Source organism: Rana temporaria, chromosome 3 (assembly GCF_905171775.1).
Source record: "Rana temporaria chromosome 3, aRanTem1.1, whole genome shotgun sequence".
Classification (NCBI taxonomy): domain Eukaryota; kingdom Metazoa; phylum Chordata; class Amphibia; order Anura; family Ranidae; genus Rana; species Rana temporaria.
Window position 1 is genome coordinate 493,169,729 of NC_053491.1, and position 15,228 is coordinate 493,184,956.

The 15,228-nt window shown below is 50.5% G+C and overlaps 1 protein-coding gene across 1 annotated transcript; it reads right to left on the reverse strand.

Annotated features, from left to right (window-relative positions):
- Positions 1–2,008: 2,008 nt before the first annotated feature.
- LOC120933819 (zona pellucida sperm-binding protein 3-like) lies at positions 2,009–9,575 on the reverse strand. The gene is made up of 8 exons (XM_040347217.1): positions 9,102–9,575; positions 6,687–6,799; positions 4,934–5,037; positions 4,669–4,846; positions 4,471–4,591; positions 4,303–4,394; positions 3,597–3,736; positions 2,009–2,253 (listed from the first exon to the last, which is right to left on the reverse strand). Exons 1-8 carry the CDS (start codon positions 9,567–9,569, stop codon positions 2,024–2,026), a joined length of 1,446 nt encoding a protein of 481 aa, XP_040203151.1. The 5' UTR covers positions 9,570–9,575; the 3' UTR covers positions 2,009–2,023.
- Between the last annotated feature and the right edge of the window lie 5,653 nt (positions 9,576–15,228).

Here is a 15,228-nt window from a genome sequence, read left to right on the forward strand (position 1 = left end):
CCTATTCTGCTAGAAGTAGGGTGACCCCGTGTCCCGGGTTGCCCGGGACAGTCCCGCATTTTTTGCAGCTCTGTCCCGGGCACCTTCATTGCAGGACAATACAGTGTCCCGGAATGAAACTGACACAGCCACCCCCCAGGCCAATCTGATGGCCTTAAAAAAGGCCGCCACATCACCGCTTTACTCACCGACAGTACTTGTCCTGGCCGGCAATGCCTGGAGGAACACAATCCCCACCCCCTGCTTGTGATTGGAGAAATCATAAATCCCGCCTCGTGTCCAATCACTGTGTTGTGATTTGTTACAGCACAAGCTGATTTTTGGGCAGGGAGGGTGTCCCTGAATGGTAGTTTGGAAAGGTGGTCACCCTAGCTAGAAGGCGCTCCTCATTCCCATCTCAAAATTTTGGGGAGGTATGACACCATATTACCAAAAGTATTGGGAAGGCTGCCACAAGGTTTAGGGGTGCGTCTATGGGAAGGCTGTCCACAAGGTTTAGGGGTGCGTCTATGGGAAGGCTGTCCACAAGGTTTAGGGGTGCGTCTATGGGAAGGCTGTCCACAAGGTTTAGGGGTGCGTCTATGGGAAGGTCTGTCCACAAGGTTTAGGGGTGCGTCTATGGGAATGTTTGACAGTTCTTCCAGAAGAGCATTTGTGAGGTCAGACAAGAAGGCTGGCCTGGCTCGCAGTCTCTGCTCCAATTCATCCCAAAGGTGTTCCATCAGGGTTGAGCTCAGAACTCTGCAGGACAGTCAAGTTCCTCCACCCCAAACTCGCTCATCCATGTCTTTATGGACCTTCCTTTGTGCACTGGTGCGCAGTCATGTTGGAACAGGAAGAGGCCATCCCCCAAACTCCTCCCACAAAGTTGGGAGCATGAAATTGTCTTGGTATGCCGACGCCTTAAGAGTTCCCTTCACAGGAAGTAAGGGGCCAAGCCCAACCCCTGAAAAACCACCCCACACCATAATCCCCCTCCCCCCACAACATAATCCCCCCTCCACCAAATGGTCCATAAAGATATGGATGAGCGAGTTTGTGCAGGCCAGTCAAGTTCCTCCACTCCCCCCCCCCCAGAGTCCTGACCTCAACCCAATAGAACACCTTAGAACAGAGACAGTGAGCCAGGCCTTCTTGTCCAACATCAGTGTCTGACCTCACGAATATGCTTCAGGAAGAACGAACGATCAAACATTTCCATAGACACCCTCCTAAACCTTGTGACCAGCCTTCCCAGAAGAGTTAAAGCCAGGCCCCGACTGGGACAAATCTAAAAATTAAGCCTGGGCATCTTGGACTGAGCAGCCCATGACATGTTAACTGGCCCTTGCCCACTCCAAGGGATTCTGGGTTCCATGGGCCCCCCCCACCCAAAGTTTCTCCACAGAGAAGTTAGGAATCTCTACCTTTACACAGCAGTGGAATTGGGCCAGAAATATGCAGGGGGGGGGGGGGGGGGGTTTGGATCATCACTCTTTTTCCCGCTAAGGCCGCAGCCATTTTTTTGCACAACACCAGGTCGTGACAGACTGGAGCAATGTAGATACAGAGCTGTTTTGCTGGACTAAGGTCGCCAGTTTGTTCGACATGCCAGTCATCCACGCACACTACCTACTGGTGCCCCATTAAGGAACCCCCCCCCCCCCCCCCCGTTTTACCAGGTACATCCTCAAGTTTACCCCAAACCGCACTTTGATAAGACAGGCCGCCCAATTCAGGTAAAGCACAGATTTGCAACAATTTCAATCATGGCGTGTGCAATTATAGCCAGCGTTTCCTTCTGAAGGTTTGTGCCAGTTACAGGGCTCACCCTAAATCTGCCCGTTCACTGAAGCAAGCCAAAAGCACATGACCAAGCCGCATCAACGTCCCAGTTCTCGGATCATTTCCAGACAGAATAAAGCCTGTCCTGGCCATTCCAGAGATGGGATGCCATATGAGACCCATGATCTAGATGTTTAGAGCCCCTAGAAAGCACCAAATCCATAAAGTAAAGGAAAGACCAGAATAAATTATACTTTTTTTATTTTTCTACAGACAGTACATATTGCGGCTTTTTTATAGACTTTACAATGAACACCGTACACACAGCGACTACAAAAAGACTGACACACCCGACAGCCACCAACCACCAGAGCTCTGCGGGGGCGGGCTCTTCCTTCATCACTGCACCTGCAAGGTCACTTTGTTTTGGTCCAATCACAAGCAGAGGTCCCAAGGTGGTCACCGACTGTCCCTCTTCCATGATAGAGTCTGCAGGAGAAACATTGGAGGGTCAGGAGGCAAATACACATCTCTTCACCTGAAAGCCCTCTTGGTTTCATTGTATAAACTCAACTCTACTCAAGTGTACAGAGCAGGGCTGTCTTAAGTGGGCATACCTGGGCACTGCCCAGGGGGCCCATAACTTCCCCAAAGCAACTGGTCCTTAAGCCCACACTGCCTCAAAATTGGGGGCTCCATGATGGCACCGAGTGATACACAGGGGAGGCAGGCTGGCAGCGCTGTGCAGAATGACTCATTTTAATGCCAGCAAGGAGGGGCAGGGCTGGAGTGCCAGTGATGCTGACCGTGCCCATGCAGCTTGAATGCTCAAGACTTGAAGGCTGTGGGGGTAGGAGCTGGAGTGGGAGGTGCTGAGTCGGCAGCACTGAGAGCCCACCTGCGAAAGTAGCCTTGTGGATGGTGAGCCCAGCACCATTCGCACCCAAAGGCTTGGAATGCCTGGGAGGGATTCTCCCCCTCCGTCTGCTTTATTAGTATAGGCAAGTGCAGTGCTGGAGGTAGACACAGAACCAAAAGCTTACATGCACTACAGCTCTGCTGGAAAAGGGGGGGGGGGGTACTACATGGATGGAATAATGGTGCTGGGGGATCTGGGTGTATAGGGGTAGATATAGTGCTAGAGGTATTAGGGATGTAGAGACCACAGTGTAGAGCAGGCATGTCCAAAGTGCAGCCCGGGGGCCAAAAATCGGCCCACGTTTTGGTTTAATGCAGCCCCCACTGGTAATTTAGAATATAATAGAGATATATATATATATATATATATATATATATAAAAAAAAAAAAAATTATATATAAAAAAAAAAAAATTATATATTTATATATATATATATATATATATATATATATATATATATATATATATATATATATATATATATATATATATATATATATATATATATATATATATATATATATATATATATATAAAAAAAAAATTATATATATATATATATATCTATCTCTCTTTGGGACACTATGGGGGGGGGGGGGGGGGGGGGAGTTTGAACCCTTAAGATTTGCATTTCTATGAAAAGGCCATGCAGGAAGAGATCTACCTTTGTGTTCCATTTATGAAACAAGTGAGGGAAAAAGTCTATGGGGGGATAGAAGCAGCAATATGAAGGCCATCCAGGTTCTAGCCTTCCACCTTCATTGCCACCCTTGTCCCTCAGAACCCTGGTGGGTGCAAGGATCAAGTTGGGGTTATTTCACTGGGCCCAGGTGGAAGGCAACAGGAGGAAATACATTCTCAGGACAATCCCATCAATAGGAGCAGATGTGGCCCCACCATTATTAAGACTCACCATCCAAGGCTTCCCTCTTCCCAAAGGCTCTCGGTCTTCCAAATCGGCTCCTTCCTCCTGTAAGGCCAGTGGGGTTGCTGCAGGTTCCTGGTGTCCCACAACACTGGCAGATACTGCTGGGGCCCTCAACTGCAGACCAGCTGGAGAAGACAAACCAAAGTATGTATGACAAGCTGTGATTTTAGAAGATGCACTGGAAGCTCGGTGAAAAGCCAACACTGTATAGGTAGCTTGACATTTACCTTGAAGAGGACTTGGGGCTCATCCCTCCAGTGGAGATTACAGTTTTTATGGCCTTCTGTGTCCCGTTAGGGTAGGTAGGGAACCTGGGGCCGTCCAGCTGTTGCAGAACCACAAGTCCCATCATGCCTCTAGGAGTAATTGTAACTGCCAATGCCCCATGGGAAATTTAGTTAGACAGCTGAAGGGCCCACGTTGCCCACCCCTGTTTTAGACCAAATTTCAGCCTCATAAGGCTACTTACCTGGCTAGCCATAATACCAATGTACATGATATGGAAAGGGCCCCAAAGAGGATGTCTGTGTACCATTACATAGTACACCATTGTTTGAGGAATCCGCCATGTTACGTCCATAAAGTCTGTCCCAGTCACTGGTTACTAGATCCATGCAGAAGTGATTACAGACAAATGCTATGGGAAGAGCAGCAACCCACAGACACCCAACAGCCATTTTAATAGTCTCACCTGTTTGTGGCTTTACTATAGGAACAGGCCTTGTTGATGGGATCTGGGACCTGGGTGGCAGCAGCAGCTCTCAGGTAACAGGTCAAGTAGATCTGGAATAGAAGGTTTTAGTAGGTTAAACATTCCTAGAAGGCACCAATCTGTGCAACCAATTCTAACAGTCCTCACCAGAGAGACATCATTTCCTAGGAACCGGAAGGCATCCACTGTGAACTGTAGAGTGTTAGTCTGGACCCTTGGAGCGATGAAGGCCGAGGAGGCGTCAGCTTGTGTTCCATCCACCAGACACCTGCAGAAGATGGTCACTTACAATTTAGGTCAAATGGCAACCCAACCCCCTCCCCCACCCACCACTGAAAACCATACCCATTGTCTGTAATGAGGTCATAACTTGGAGAAGAGGTGGCATCAGGAGATATGGTGGCCACACAGCGGTCCACATACAGGATCATATCCATTTGGTTGTGAGTGTCCACAGAGGCCTCTATGTAGAGAATATCCCCCAACTGATAGATGGGAGAACTTCTGGGACCACTCCAGTTCTCTGTATACATAAGGAAAAAGGGAATTAGTAAAGGCCCAACACACCCCCCCCCCCCCCCCCCCCCCCCCGAACACCCATCTTCCTCACCAGTCATCAGGACCAAAGAGAAGGACAACCTTTCTTCTGAAGACACAGTGGTGCTGAATGGAACCCACGTTGGCTTAATGGCCTGGCTGCTCACATTACCGTGCCTACAGAGAACAGGATCAAGGTCAGGAATGAGTCAACGGAAGTCATTTAATGTCACAAATTCATATTACTCTTTTCCTGCCCATCACTGACTTCAGGATTTGACTCTGTACTCCATGTTACAATTACACCATCCAGCAAGTTACTGAAGGATGGCTGTCTGGTTGATTCCATTGCTGTTGGACAAACACCAGATGAAGCCAGATAGTAAAGCCATTGTAGCACTACCCCCGAAGGAGCCGCTGATTGAGCCTACTAAGTGGCCTGGATATTAGATAGAGTAGTCAGTACCGCTCTGCGTAGTACCAATTTGTAACTCGTCGCCACTCTGCTTGGAGTGGGTAAAGTGCCCCCGGACAGACCCCTTTGTATAAGGCTGGCAGCCAAGGTGTCACTTAGATTTCTGGGAGGATGCAGGCCTGTCTCACAAGCCAAGTACAATAACTGAGCTAGGTAGATCAATAAAGCGATCCTCCTAGTAGATTTCTGCGTTGGTCACCAGATGACAGCAAACATACCTGTCAGTACTCTGGTCACCGGATCCCCAATTGGTTTGTTCAGGCTCTGTTGGACGACCTGCCTCCGGCTCCTCCTCAAACCGACTCCCCAATCGTACGGCACCCAGCCTGGGATCCTTTCAGTAGGACCGGGCACCCAGCAAGCCACTGGGGTCCCCTTGTACCTCCGGGTGAGAATTTTCATAGACTGCAACTTTGGCCAGGTGGGCTACGCCGGCGGGGGCCATGGATGCGCGCACCCTGAAGGTGGATGTCGCACCTGGAACGGGGACCCCGCGAAGATTTTAGAACACATAACACCTGTCGCAGATATACCCCACCCCAGCATGCCCTGCAAGGAGAAACTTCTGATTGGCTGCTGGGGAAAGCTTGCTCTGCCAGAACCCCTCTGGCGCCAACTGCTGGCCAGGGATGATATTGCATCCCTGGACCACAGACTGACCCAGTGGACAATTCTGGAATGACAGAAGTCCCAAAATTTAAACAATTCACGAATGGGAGCAACATAACTCCTATTCACCACTAACTTTAGCATAGTGCCCATGCTGAAAGCAAGGGGGCGCTACACCATTAACAGGACAGGATCCCTGAACCTTTAAATGACCAGGAGCAGCTCCTATATACTTGTCCCCAGATTCTCTTTAGAACATTGTTAGGCCAATATATTTTGTGATCTCCGCAACATTGCATACACAAAAAAAAAAAAAAAAAAAAAAAATATTGCAGGTACAATAAGAGTCCCACCATCTTAACCACAAGGTTCTCTAAACTTAAAGTAAAGTACTCCCACCATTGTCAGTGCAGATCCTCCCATTATCACACTTCATTGTCATTACTGGAGTACAAGGATTAGGTTGCCGGGACAGATAAAGTCGCAGATGTCAAGAGTAGTTCACGTAGCTGAAGTACCTAAAAACTTACATTTGAACCCATAATGCCAAAATGGGCGGCCAACACATCCCTAACCAGGAAAGGAGATACATGGAGATCTCTTGGCAAGGACAGATGGCAAAAAAAGCCAACTAGGGATTTTAACCTTCCTACTATGGCCAAACATATTAACCAGATGCTGAACACCAGCTGGGACCTGCATGGCCCCCCTAGTGTAAGCTGATCCAGTAGTGTTGACTCACCGGTAGTAGAAACACATTATGGGGACCACAGCTGGGTTGGTTCTGATGATTGGAATGGAGGAGGTTGGGCTGTAGGTCAGGTTGGTGGTGTAGATTAGCCATTCTTGAGTCATCTGTAGAGAAGAGGAGAATGATACAGACTTACAAACATGCAAAGCTGACATTGTTTAGTCCATTTTCTGAGACTGGGCCCCAAGCCCACCATTGCTTGGCCCCGGTGTTGGAAGGCCAGGCCCAAGAGCCATCATTTACTTTACAAACAAAACCAAAGAAAATTCCCAACCAGTCTGCGTTACAAACCAGAGTTTAGTTTGCACATATTTTCTATATGGTGGGTGTCCAGTGCCTTTCAAGTGGTGAGGGGGGGGATGGGCTCCCTCCAGGCTCACCTGCCCCCTCTCCATTATCATGCATGCGCTTCCAAATATTTATAGAGTTAGGACTGCAGATAATACTGGAGTGCTGTGGAGTCTCAGCAGCTTTTGCATGCATTTACAGATGTGTGCAAACTAGACCCTTTTTTTTTGTAACGCAAACTACTAGACAGAACAATTCGGGTCGGTTGCAGGCTGGTGAGTTGAGCCGGGAATTTTGGTTTTGTTTTACATGCGTCACCCTTCCATGTGCTCCTTGCTACAAAGGCCTCATGTTAATAACTTACTAGCTCTGCGCAGAGCAGCCCAGGACCTCCTCTTCTCAGGCCCCCCTTTGCTCCTGGCCCCTCCAGCCTGTTGAGTGCCCCCACAGCAAGCAGTTTGCTATGGGGCACCCAAGCCAAGTTGCAGCTCAGTGTGTCCATTCAGACACAAAGCTGCTGTACAGATCTGCCCCTCTCCCGATTGGCTCCCCTGGCTGTTGGCCAATGGTGCAGTGACCATCTCAGCCAATCAGAAGGGAGAATCCCAGATGGACATCACTGGGCAGAGATGGGGGCTCAGGTAAGCATTAGGTGGGCTGCTTCACACAGAAGGCTTGTTATCTTAATGCATAGAATGGACCTTCTGCCTTTACAACTCAAAAGATTTACATAATAAAATTCCACATGGAAAGAGAAAATGATGTAACATTCCAGAAATCAACCCAGCAAGGCCCTCCTCTTCTGGAGTGTCCAACAGTGGTGTTGCGTTCATTAGGGGTGCAATATGGATAGATTCATGGCCGCTGTAGACAGCCCCTATTCAGGCGTCCTGCCCCTTTATAGAGGCCGGGTGTCAACTATAGGGGGGGGGGGGGTTGAAGCACCTGATGAGCCATAGGCATCAAAAAGTGACCTGCGAGTAAGCCATTGCGCACGCATTGAACTCAGGTGTTTTAGCAAAGTAAATGAATATTTGCTTTGCCAAAACAGAACCACCTGTCAGCCAATCAGGAGGCCCAGATGTAATACCGGGCACCTGATTGGCTGAATTCCCAGGCACTCCCATTGGCGCCAAAGAAGACATGCACGGAGGTGTCAGACGACACCCAGGAGCCATTGCAGTCCTACCGTCCCACAGCTCGCCGCCTGTCCCACCACTATGATGGGGTAAGAGCCGGGCAAACAGCGGGTGCAATTGAGGTTTTTGTTTCAGAATTTCTCAGTTTGCACCCCCCCCCACCCCCAAATATTTTGAGCACCAGCCACCACTGGTGTCCAATTAGTTTGTGCCGGCCCAGCACCTCCACAAACCCCGTTTAGTTATCGTCAGGGGAGGAGTGGCAACTGCAGGTCTACTAAGGCTGCTGACATCACATCCAAGATGGCGGCATCCAACAGCAGCCTCCACAATCATAAACCTGAATAAAAATTATGATCAATGCAGATTTGTTGACCTGGTGACAGTCTTCCAAGGATCTACAAAAGACAAGTCTCCAGTCAGCTGGCCCCTACTTAGAAGAAACCCCACCACAGATCTAGTCACAGAGTGTTCCCGCTACGCATACATTCCCTACTAATGGTCGGGAGAGTCCTCTACCATCTCACACTCTTGGTGGTTCTTTATCTGTACCCCCACGTTCAAGATAGTAGGGATCCTGAAAAACAGTATGGTTGAACAGGGGCATTGCCACAAACCTGGGCAGCAAAGCAAACTACAGGGGGGGGGGGTTCTGACACAGTGCTGCAACATGGTGTCCTGCGACTCCGAGCAGCAATCCCAGATATGCAAACTACTCCCGGTCAGGCCTGGGACAAAAAATAGGCCTGGGCATTTTAGACTGAGCAGCCCGGGGGGGCCTCACCCTGCACCTCTGGACCCCTTTACATTACACAGCCCCCACAGTTTGTTACAGACACCCCCTAACAGTTCTGGACACCCTGCATGTTACACTGGGGGGGGGGGGGGGGGGGGAGACATCAGAAACCAGCAGAGAAGGTTCTATACACGACTGGCATTGACTAGAATACATGGACACAGGGGAACATGTGAAGATTACCTGCACGGTGTTGCCGCAGTCCTGGAGGTTGATCTGGAAGGTAACAGTGGTGTCTGTACTCTGGGGGTCGGGTTCGCAGCCACGGGGCCCCAGGCTCAGGTCAGAAGGTTGGACCAGCTTCCCAATCCCATAGAAATCCCTCTGGACGGTGACCACCATGTTGTCCTCTCCACACTGGAGGCTGATAGGGGAGCTCCCAGGCTGCGGCAGATCTCGGGGAACCCCAACAACACGTCCACCAAGTGAACCCCTAGGAGCCCCAACCCCCACAACAGGGCGATTAGCATTCCAGTCTCTGGAGCCCCATCTAGAAGAGCCCTGGCCAGGTAGACCCCGCTGGTTGCTCCTCCACCTATCTGACTGGCGGCCATGTCTCACCAAGACTCCATCACAGCCAAACCCTGACCAATAGGCCAGAGCCAGGAGCAGCACCCAACCACCTTTCACCAGAAAACCCATCCTCCCCATAAGAGACACAACACAATGAATGAGGGAGAGAGAGCCGTCCTTTATACCCCTCCCACCAACCACTGATACCCCCAGCTGGGGCCAATCATCACCACACCCAATGGCTGGGACTATACATGATGGATGGGAGATGAACCAATAATGGAGGTCACCTCATCCCCCTGGAGATCCAGCGGAGAAGATGACTAGATTCATCCTCATACTGGAATCAGATGGGAGAGACGGGTCCACATGGAGTGTGCTACACAAGCTGCATGGAGGAGAGGAACCTCACAAGGATGTACAATGATTGGATCACATACAACTGATACTACACCATACTACTAATGTCACTCACACCAACAGGAGAGACTTATTGTAGGGCTCAGTAGCACAGGGATGGTGGGAACCCCTCATAATGGGCACAGCGGGTGTACAGACCCGGGAACTCAGTGCAGGGATGGGTGGAACCCCTCATAATGGGCACAGCGGGTGTACAGACCCAGGAACTCAGCACAGGGATGGTGGGAATCCATCATAATGGGCACAGCGGGTGTACAGACCCAGGAACTCAGCACAGAGATGGTGGGAACCCCTCATAATGGGCACAGCGGGTGTACAGACCCGGGAACTCACCACAGGGATGAAGAGAACTCCTCATAATGGGCACAGCGGGTGTACAGACCCGGGAACTCAGCACAGGGATGGTGGGAACCCCTCATAATGGGCACAGCGGGTGTACAGACCCGGGAACTCACCACAGGGATGAAGAGAACTCCTCATAATGGGCACAGCGGGTGTACAGACCTGAGAACTCAGCACAGGGATGGTGGGAACCCCTCATAATGGGCACAGCGGGTGTACAGACCCAGGAACTCAGCACAGGGATGGTGGGAACCCCTCATAATGGGCACAGCGGGGGTACAGACCCAGGAACTCAGCACAGGGATGGTGGGAACTCCTCATAATGGGCACAGCAGGTGTACAGACCCAGGAACTCAGCACAGGGATGGTGGGAACCCCTCATAATGGGGCACAGCAGGTGTACAGACCCAGGAACTCAGCACAGGGATGGAGGGAACCCCTCATAATGGGCACAGCAGGTGTACAGACCCGGGAACTCAGCACAGGGATGGTGGGAACTCCTCATAATGGGCACAGCGGTTGTACAGACCCGGGAACTCAGCACAGGGATGGTGGGAACTCCTCATAATGGGCACAGCGGGTGTACAGACCCGGGAACTCAGCACAGGGATGGTGGGAACCCCTCATAATGGGCACAGCGGGTGTACAGACCCGGGAACTCAGCACAGGGATGGTGGGAACCCCTCATAATGGGGCACAGCAGGTGTACAGACCCGGGAACTCAGCAGAGGTGCCTTGTGGTAACAAGTACGTCAGCACAACGCATGCCAATGCACATTATGTTTAATGCAATGTCATTTATTTAGAATGGCGCCCAGAAGCCATAAGGCACAGGCCTTTCTTACATGTCATATAGTACATCTTCCCCGACATTAGAGGGGCGGCGGCATTCATTTTATTTTTCAGGTGTTTTTCCTTTATTCTCACCTGGTGATCCGGCCAGTAATACACATCCTGTCCTATGGTGACAACACTCACTGACTGTATCATATGTTTACAGGAACCACGTTTCCACACAGGGACAGGACTACAGAACACCTCCTCCTTTCCTCATCTTTATAACATGGGGGCAGTGTTCTGTAGTCCTCAGAGATAGCTGGGAACCATGTAATAGAGAAGAGGAGGGGGCTGAGAAAGTTGGGTTCACTGAAGGGGAAGGAATTGAGAAGGATGAATGCACTGAGGGGGAGGGGCTTAAGAAGGAGAGGTGCACTGAAGGGGAGGAGCCTAAGAAGGACAGGTGCACTGAAGGGGAGGAGCCTAAGGACAGGTGCGCAGAAGGGGAGGTGCCTAAGAAGGGTAGATAAACTGAAGGGGAGGGGCTTAAGGATAGGTGCACTGAAGGGGAGGAGCCTAAGGACAAGTGCGCTGAAGGGGAGGAGCCTAAGGATAGGTGCGCTGAAAGGGAGGAGCCTAAGGAGGATAGATGCACTTAAGGGCATAGGATCGTGTAGGATGAGTGCACTGAATGAGAAGGACCTGAGAGGGATTGGTGCACTTTCAGAGGAGGAGACTGAGAAGGATACAGGGCCTTGAAAAAGTATTCATACCCCCCTGAAATTTTCCACATTTTCTCATGTTACAACCAAACACGTAAATGTATTTTATTGGTATTTTATGTGAGGGACCAACACAAAGTGTCACATAATTGTGAAGTGGAAGGAAAATGATACAAATAAATAAGTGAAAAGTGTGGGGGGAGGGGCATTTGTATGGCGCCCCCTGGAGTCAATACTTTGTAGAACCCCCTTTCTCTACAAGTCTTTTTGGGGGTGTCTCTACCAGCTTTGCACATCTAGAGAGGGACATTTCTTCTCATTCTTCTTTGTAAAATATCTCAAGTTCACAGCGCCGACTCTTGCCCCCCTCATCACAGCGCCGACTCTTGCCCCCCCCCCCATCACAGCGCCGACTCTTGCCCCCCTCCATCACAGCGCCGACTCTTGCCCCCCTCATCACAGCGCCGACTCTTGCCCCCCTCATCACAGCGCCGACTCTTGCCCCCCTCATCACAGCGCCGACTCTTGCCCCCCTCATCACAGCGCCGACTCTTGCCCCCCTCATCACAGCGCTGACTCTTGCCCCCCCCTCATCACAGCACCGACTCTTGCCCCCTCATCACAGCGCCGACTCTTGCCCCCCTCATCACAGCGCCGACTCTTGCCCCCCTCATCACAGCGCCGACTCTTGCTCCCCCCTTCTTCACAGTGCCGACTCTTGCCCCCCCCCCTCATCACAGCGCTGACTCTTGCCCCCCCTCATCACAGCGCCGACTCTTGCCCCCCCTCATCACAGCGCCGACTCTTGCCCCCCCTCATCACAGCGTCGACTCTTGCCCCCCCCCTCATCACAGCGCCGACTCTTGCCCCCCCCTCATCACAGCGCCGACTCTTGCCCCCCCCTCATCACAGCGCCGACTCTTGCCCCCCCCTCATCACAGCGCCGACTCTTGCCCCCCCTCATCACAGCGCCGACTCTTGCCCCCCCTCATCACAGCGTCGACTCTTGCCCCCCCCTCATCACAGCGCCGACTCTTGCCCCCCCCTCATCACAGCGCCGACTCTTGCCCCCCCCTCATCACAGCGCCGACTCTTGCCCCCCCCTCATCACAGCGCCGACTCTTGCCCCCCCCTCATCACACATTGAAATCCATACATCCGTCACCCTGAATGTCGATTAGGGGCCAAGCACATCGTCTTCTCTCCACAATTTGCACCCCCCACCTTTCTTACTGTACTCCATCACTCCTCTCCTCTATTTGTACCCTCTCAGCTCCCTCCTGTGGCCAATATAGGAATTTACCAGTTCAGCACTGCAGGAAGCAGCTACAACCAGTGTCTCTCCACTCCTAGCCCAGCCCCCGACTACAATAGTTTGGCTTATTGCTTGCACACCATCGTACGGTTTTGTTTCCTTTTGCTGTCCTTCCCTTTTATCTGTAGGTTGACTTTCTCCGCCTTCTACAATAGATCTTGTGAAGAAACAGATCCAATGTGGAGCAAGTTATTTGCGGGATGTAGGAAGCCAAAGTGAGGACACAATGGGCAGTAATAGTCATGATCATTAATATTGTGTAGTACGTCTGCAGCTAGGGTGACCACATGTCCCGGATTGCCCAGGACAGTCCCGCATTTTGCAGGTCTGTCCCGGGCACATTAATTCCAGGACAATATGTGACGGGCTGGGGTATCACATGAAAGACAAAACAGGCACCCCATAGTCTGCATTCATTTATTTTTGCTATCCTGCTATTCTATCAACAACCAGTAGATGGCAGAGAGGGTACCCGAACAGAGTCTATACAAGGCCACAGGCACCATGTGACTAAGTGAGACTCAGTCAAGTCATAAAAGGTGAATGGTCACATATCTTCCTGTTCGTATATTCTTGCAGGTATGTAACTTTAAATCACTCTCATTCTTAAACTGTACTAGAAAGATTCCTAAACATCTGGAGCAGATGCAGGAGAAAGTTTTAGTAGATTTTGTGCAATGGTTTTGCTGCGATTGGACTTTCAGAGCGACATGTGTTGGAAGCAGTGAAAATGGCGCCAAAACCGTAAAACTACTGTACTGGTCGGAGCAACTGTTTATTGCAAGCACTCAGGGATGGACTGGCCATTGGGACTACAGGGAGTTTCCCGGTGGGCCGGTGACTCAGTGGGCCGGCTTCAATGACAGTGGACCGCCGCCCCCTCCGCTCCTCTGTCTCTCCCTTCCCGCAGCGCTCACCTCCTCTCCCTCCCCGCATCGCTCACCTGGGGGGGAACAGAAAAGCAGGGGGGAGGACCAGAGGAGCAGGGGGAGGATCAGGGGGGACGACAGAGGAGCATGGGGGAGGGGACAGACAGCTGACTCAACAGCTATGGCCTGGGAATTTCTCACATCTGCCCAATATTGTCTCATAAGGGGGGGGGGCACCGAACTGATTCTTTGCCCCGGGTGAAATAATGTCTAGCTTCCCCACTGGTACTGCCTATAAGAGTACCAGTACCAGCCGCTCTACTCTAATAAAGTAGAATGATTAGTGGCTAGTGAAGGGGGAGAGGGGGCTTGGGTGGCCGGGGGGGTGCGGGAGTTGTCCGGCCCCCATGGGAGAGACCTGTCAGAGTGGGCCTGTCTGGATGAAGTCCAGGGCCAAATTTTTGTCCCAGTCCAGCCCTGCAAGCACTGGACTGTTATATATGGGTATATTTCAACCCGATTTATGCAAAGTTACATATATTAGAAGCCACATTTTAAAATTATATTAGATGGTTAAGAGTCTTACTGAAAAGGTTATACACTGCTCGTACATTTATGCAAGGTGCACCATCTAGTGGTCAAAAGAAGGAATTGCTTCAGGATGATGTATATATTTAGCAATGCAACTCTCACTATGGCACAGCTAAAGTGTACCATAGAAATGAAAATAAGTGTCTATAACACGGAATAAAAAGGAAAATGTATGTGTATTAAAATATAATGGTATTCATTGTTGCAGCTATGTTGGAGTGTTTCAGTCCAATCTGTACTGTTATGTTGGCGATTATAAACATGCAACTATTAAAAAAAAAAAAAAAAAAACTGTATGTACCGTTATAAAAGTGAAACTCAGTCAAGTCATAAAAGGTGAATGGTCACACATCTTCCTGTTCGTGTATTCTTGCAGTACCCGCCAAGATGATCACATCATTACGCCTACAATCATCGGTTCCCTTAATCTATATACAGTGTCCCAGAATGAAACTGACACCAAACCCCCCCCCCCCCCCCAATATCCCAAAAAGAAGGCCACCACATCACTGCTTTACTCCTTAACAGTACTTGTCCTGGCTGGGAAAGCCTGGAGGAGCACAATCCCCCGCCCCTAGCTCCTTGTGATTGGAGAAATCATAAATCCCGCCTCTTGTGTCCAATCACTGCTGTGATTCGTTGCACAAGCTGATTTTTGGGAAGGGGGGGGGGGGTGTCCCTGAATGGTAGTTTGGAAGTGTGGTCACCCTATCTACAGCCCTTGTGACCCCATACACCACAATTAAGAAAAAGACAGACCA

Coding starts and splice junctions, on each gene's coding strand:
- LOC120933819 (XM_040347217.1), bottom strand. CDS start 9,569: ATGGGGAGGATGGGTTTTCTGGTGAAAGGTGGTTGGGTGCTGCTCCTG. Junction 5,038..6,686: donor ATAATGTGTTTCTACTACCG/GTGAGTCAACAC, acceptor TGTTCTCTGTAG/GCACGGTAATGTGAGCAGCC. Junction 2,254..3,596: donor GAAGAGGGAAGCCTTGGATG/GTGAGTCTTAAT, acceptor TTTCTCCTGCAG/ACTCTATCATGGAAGAGGGA.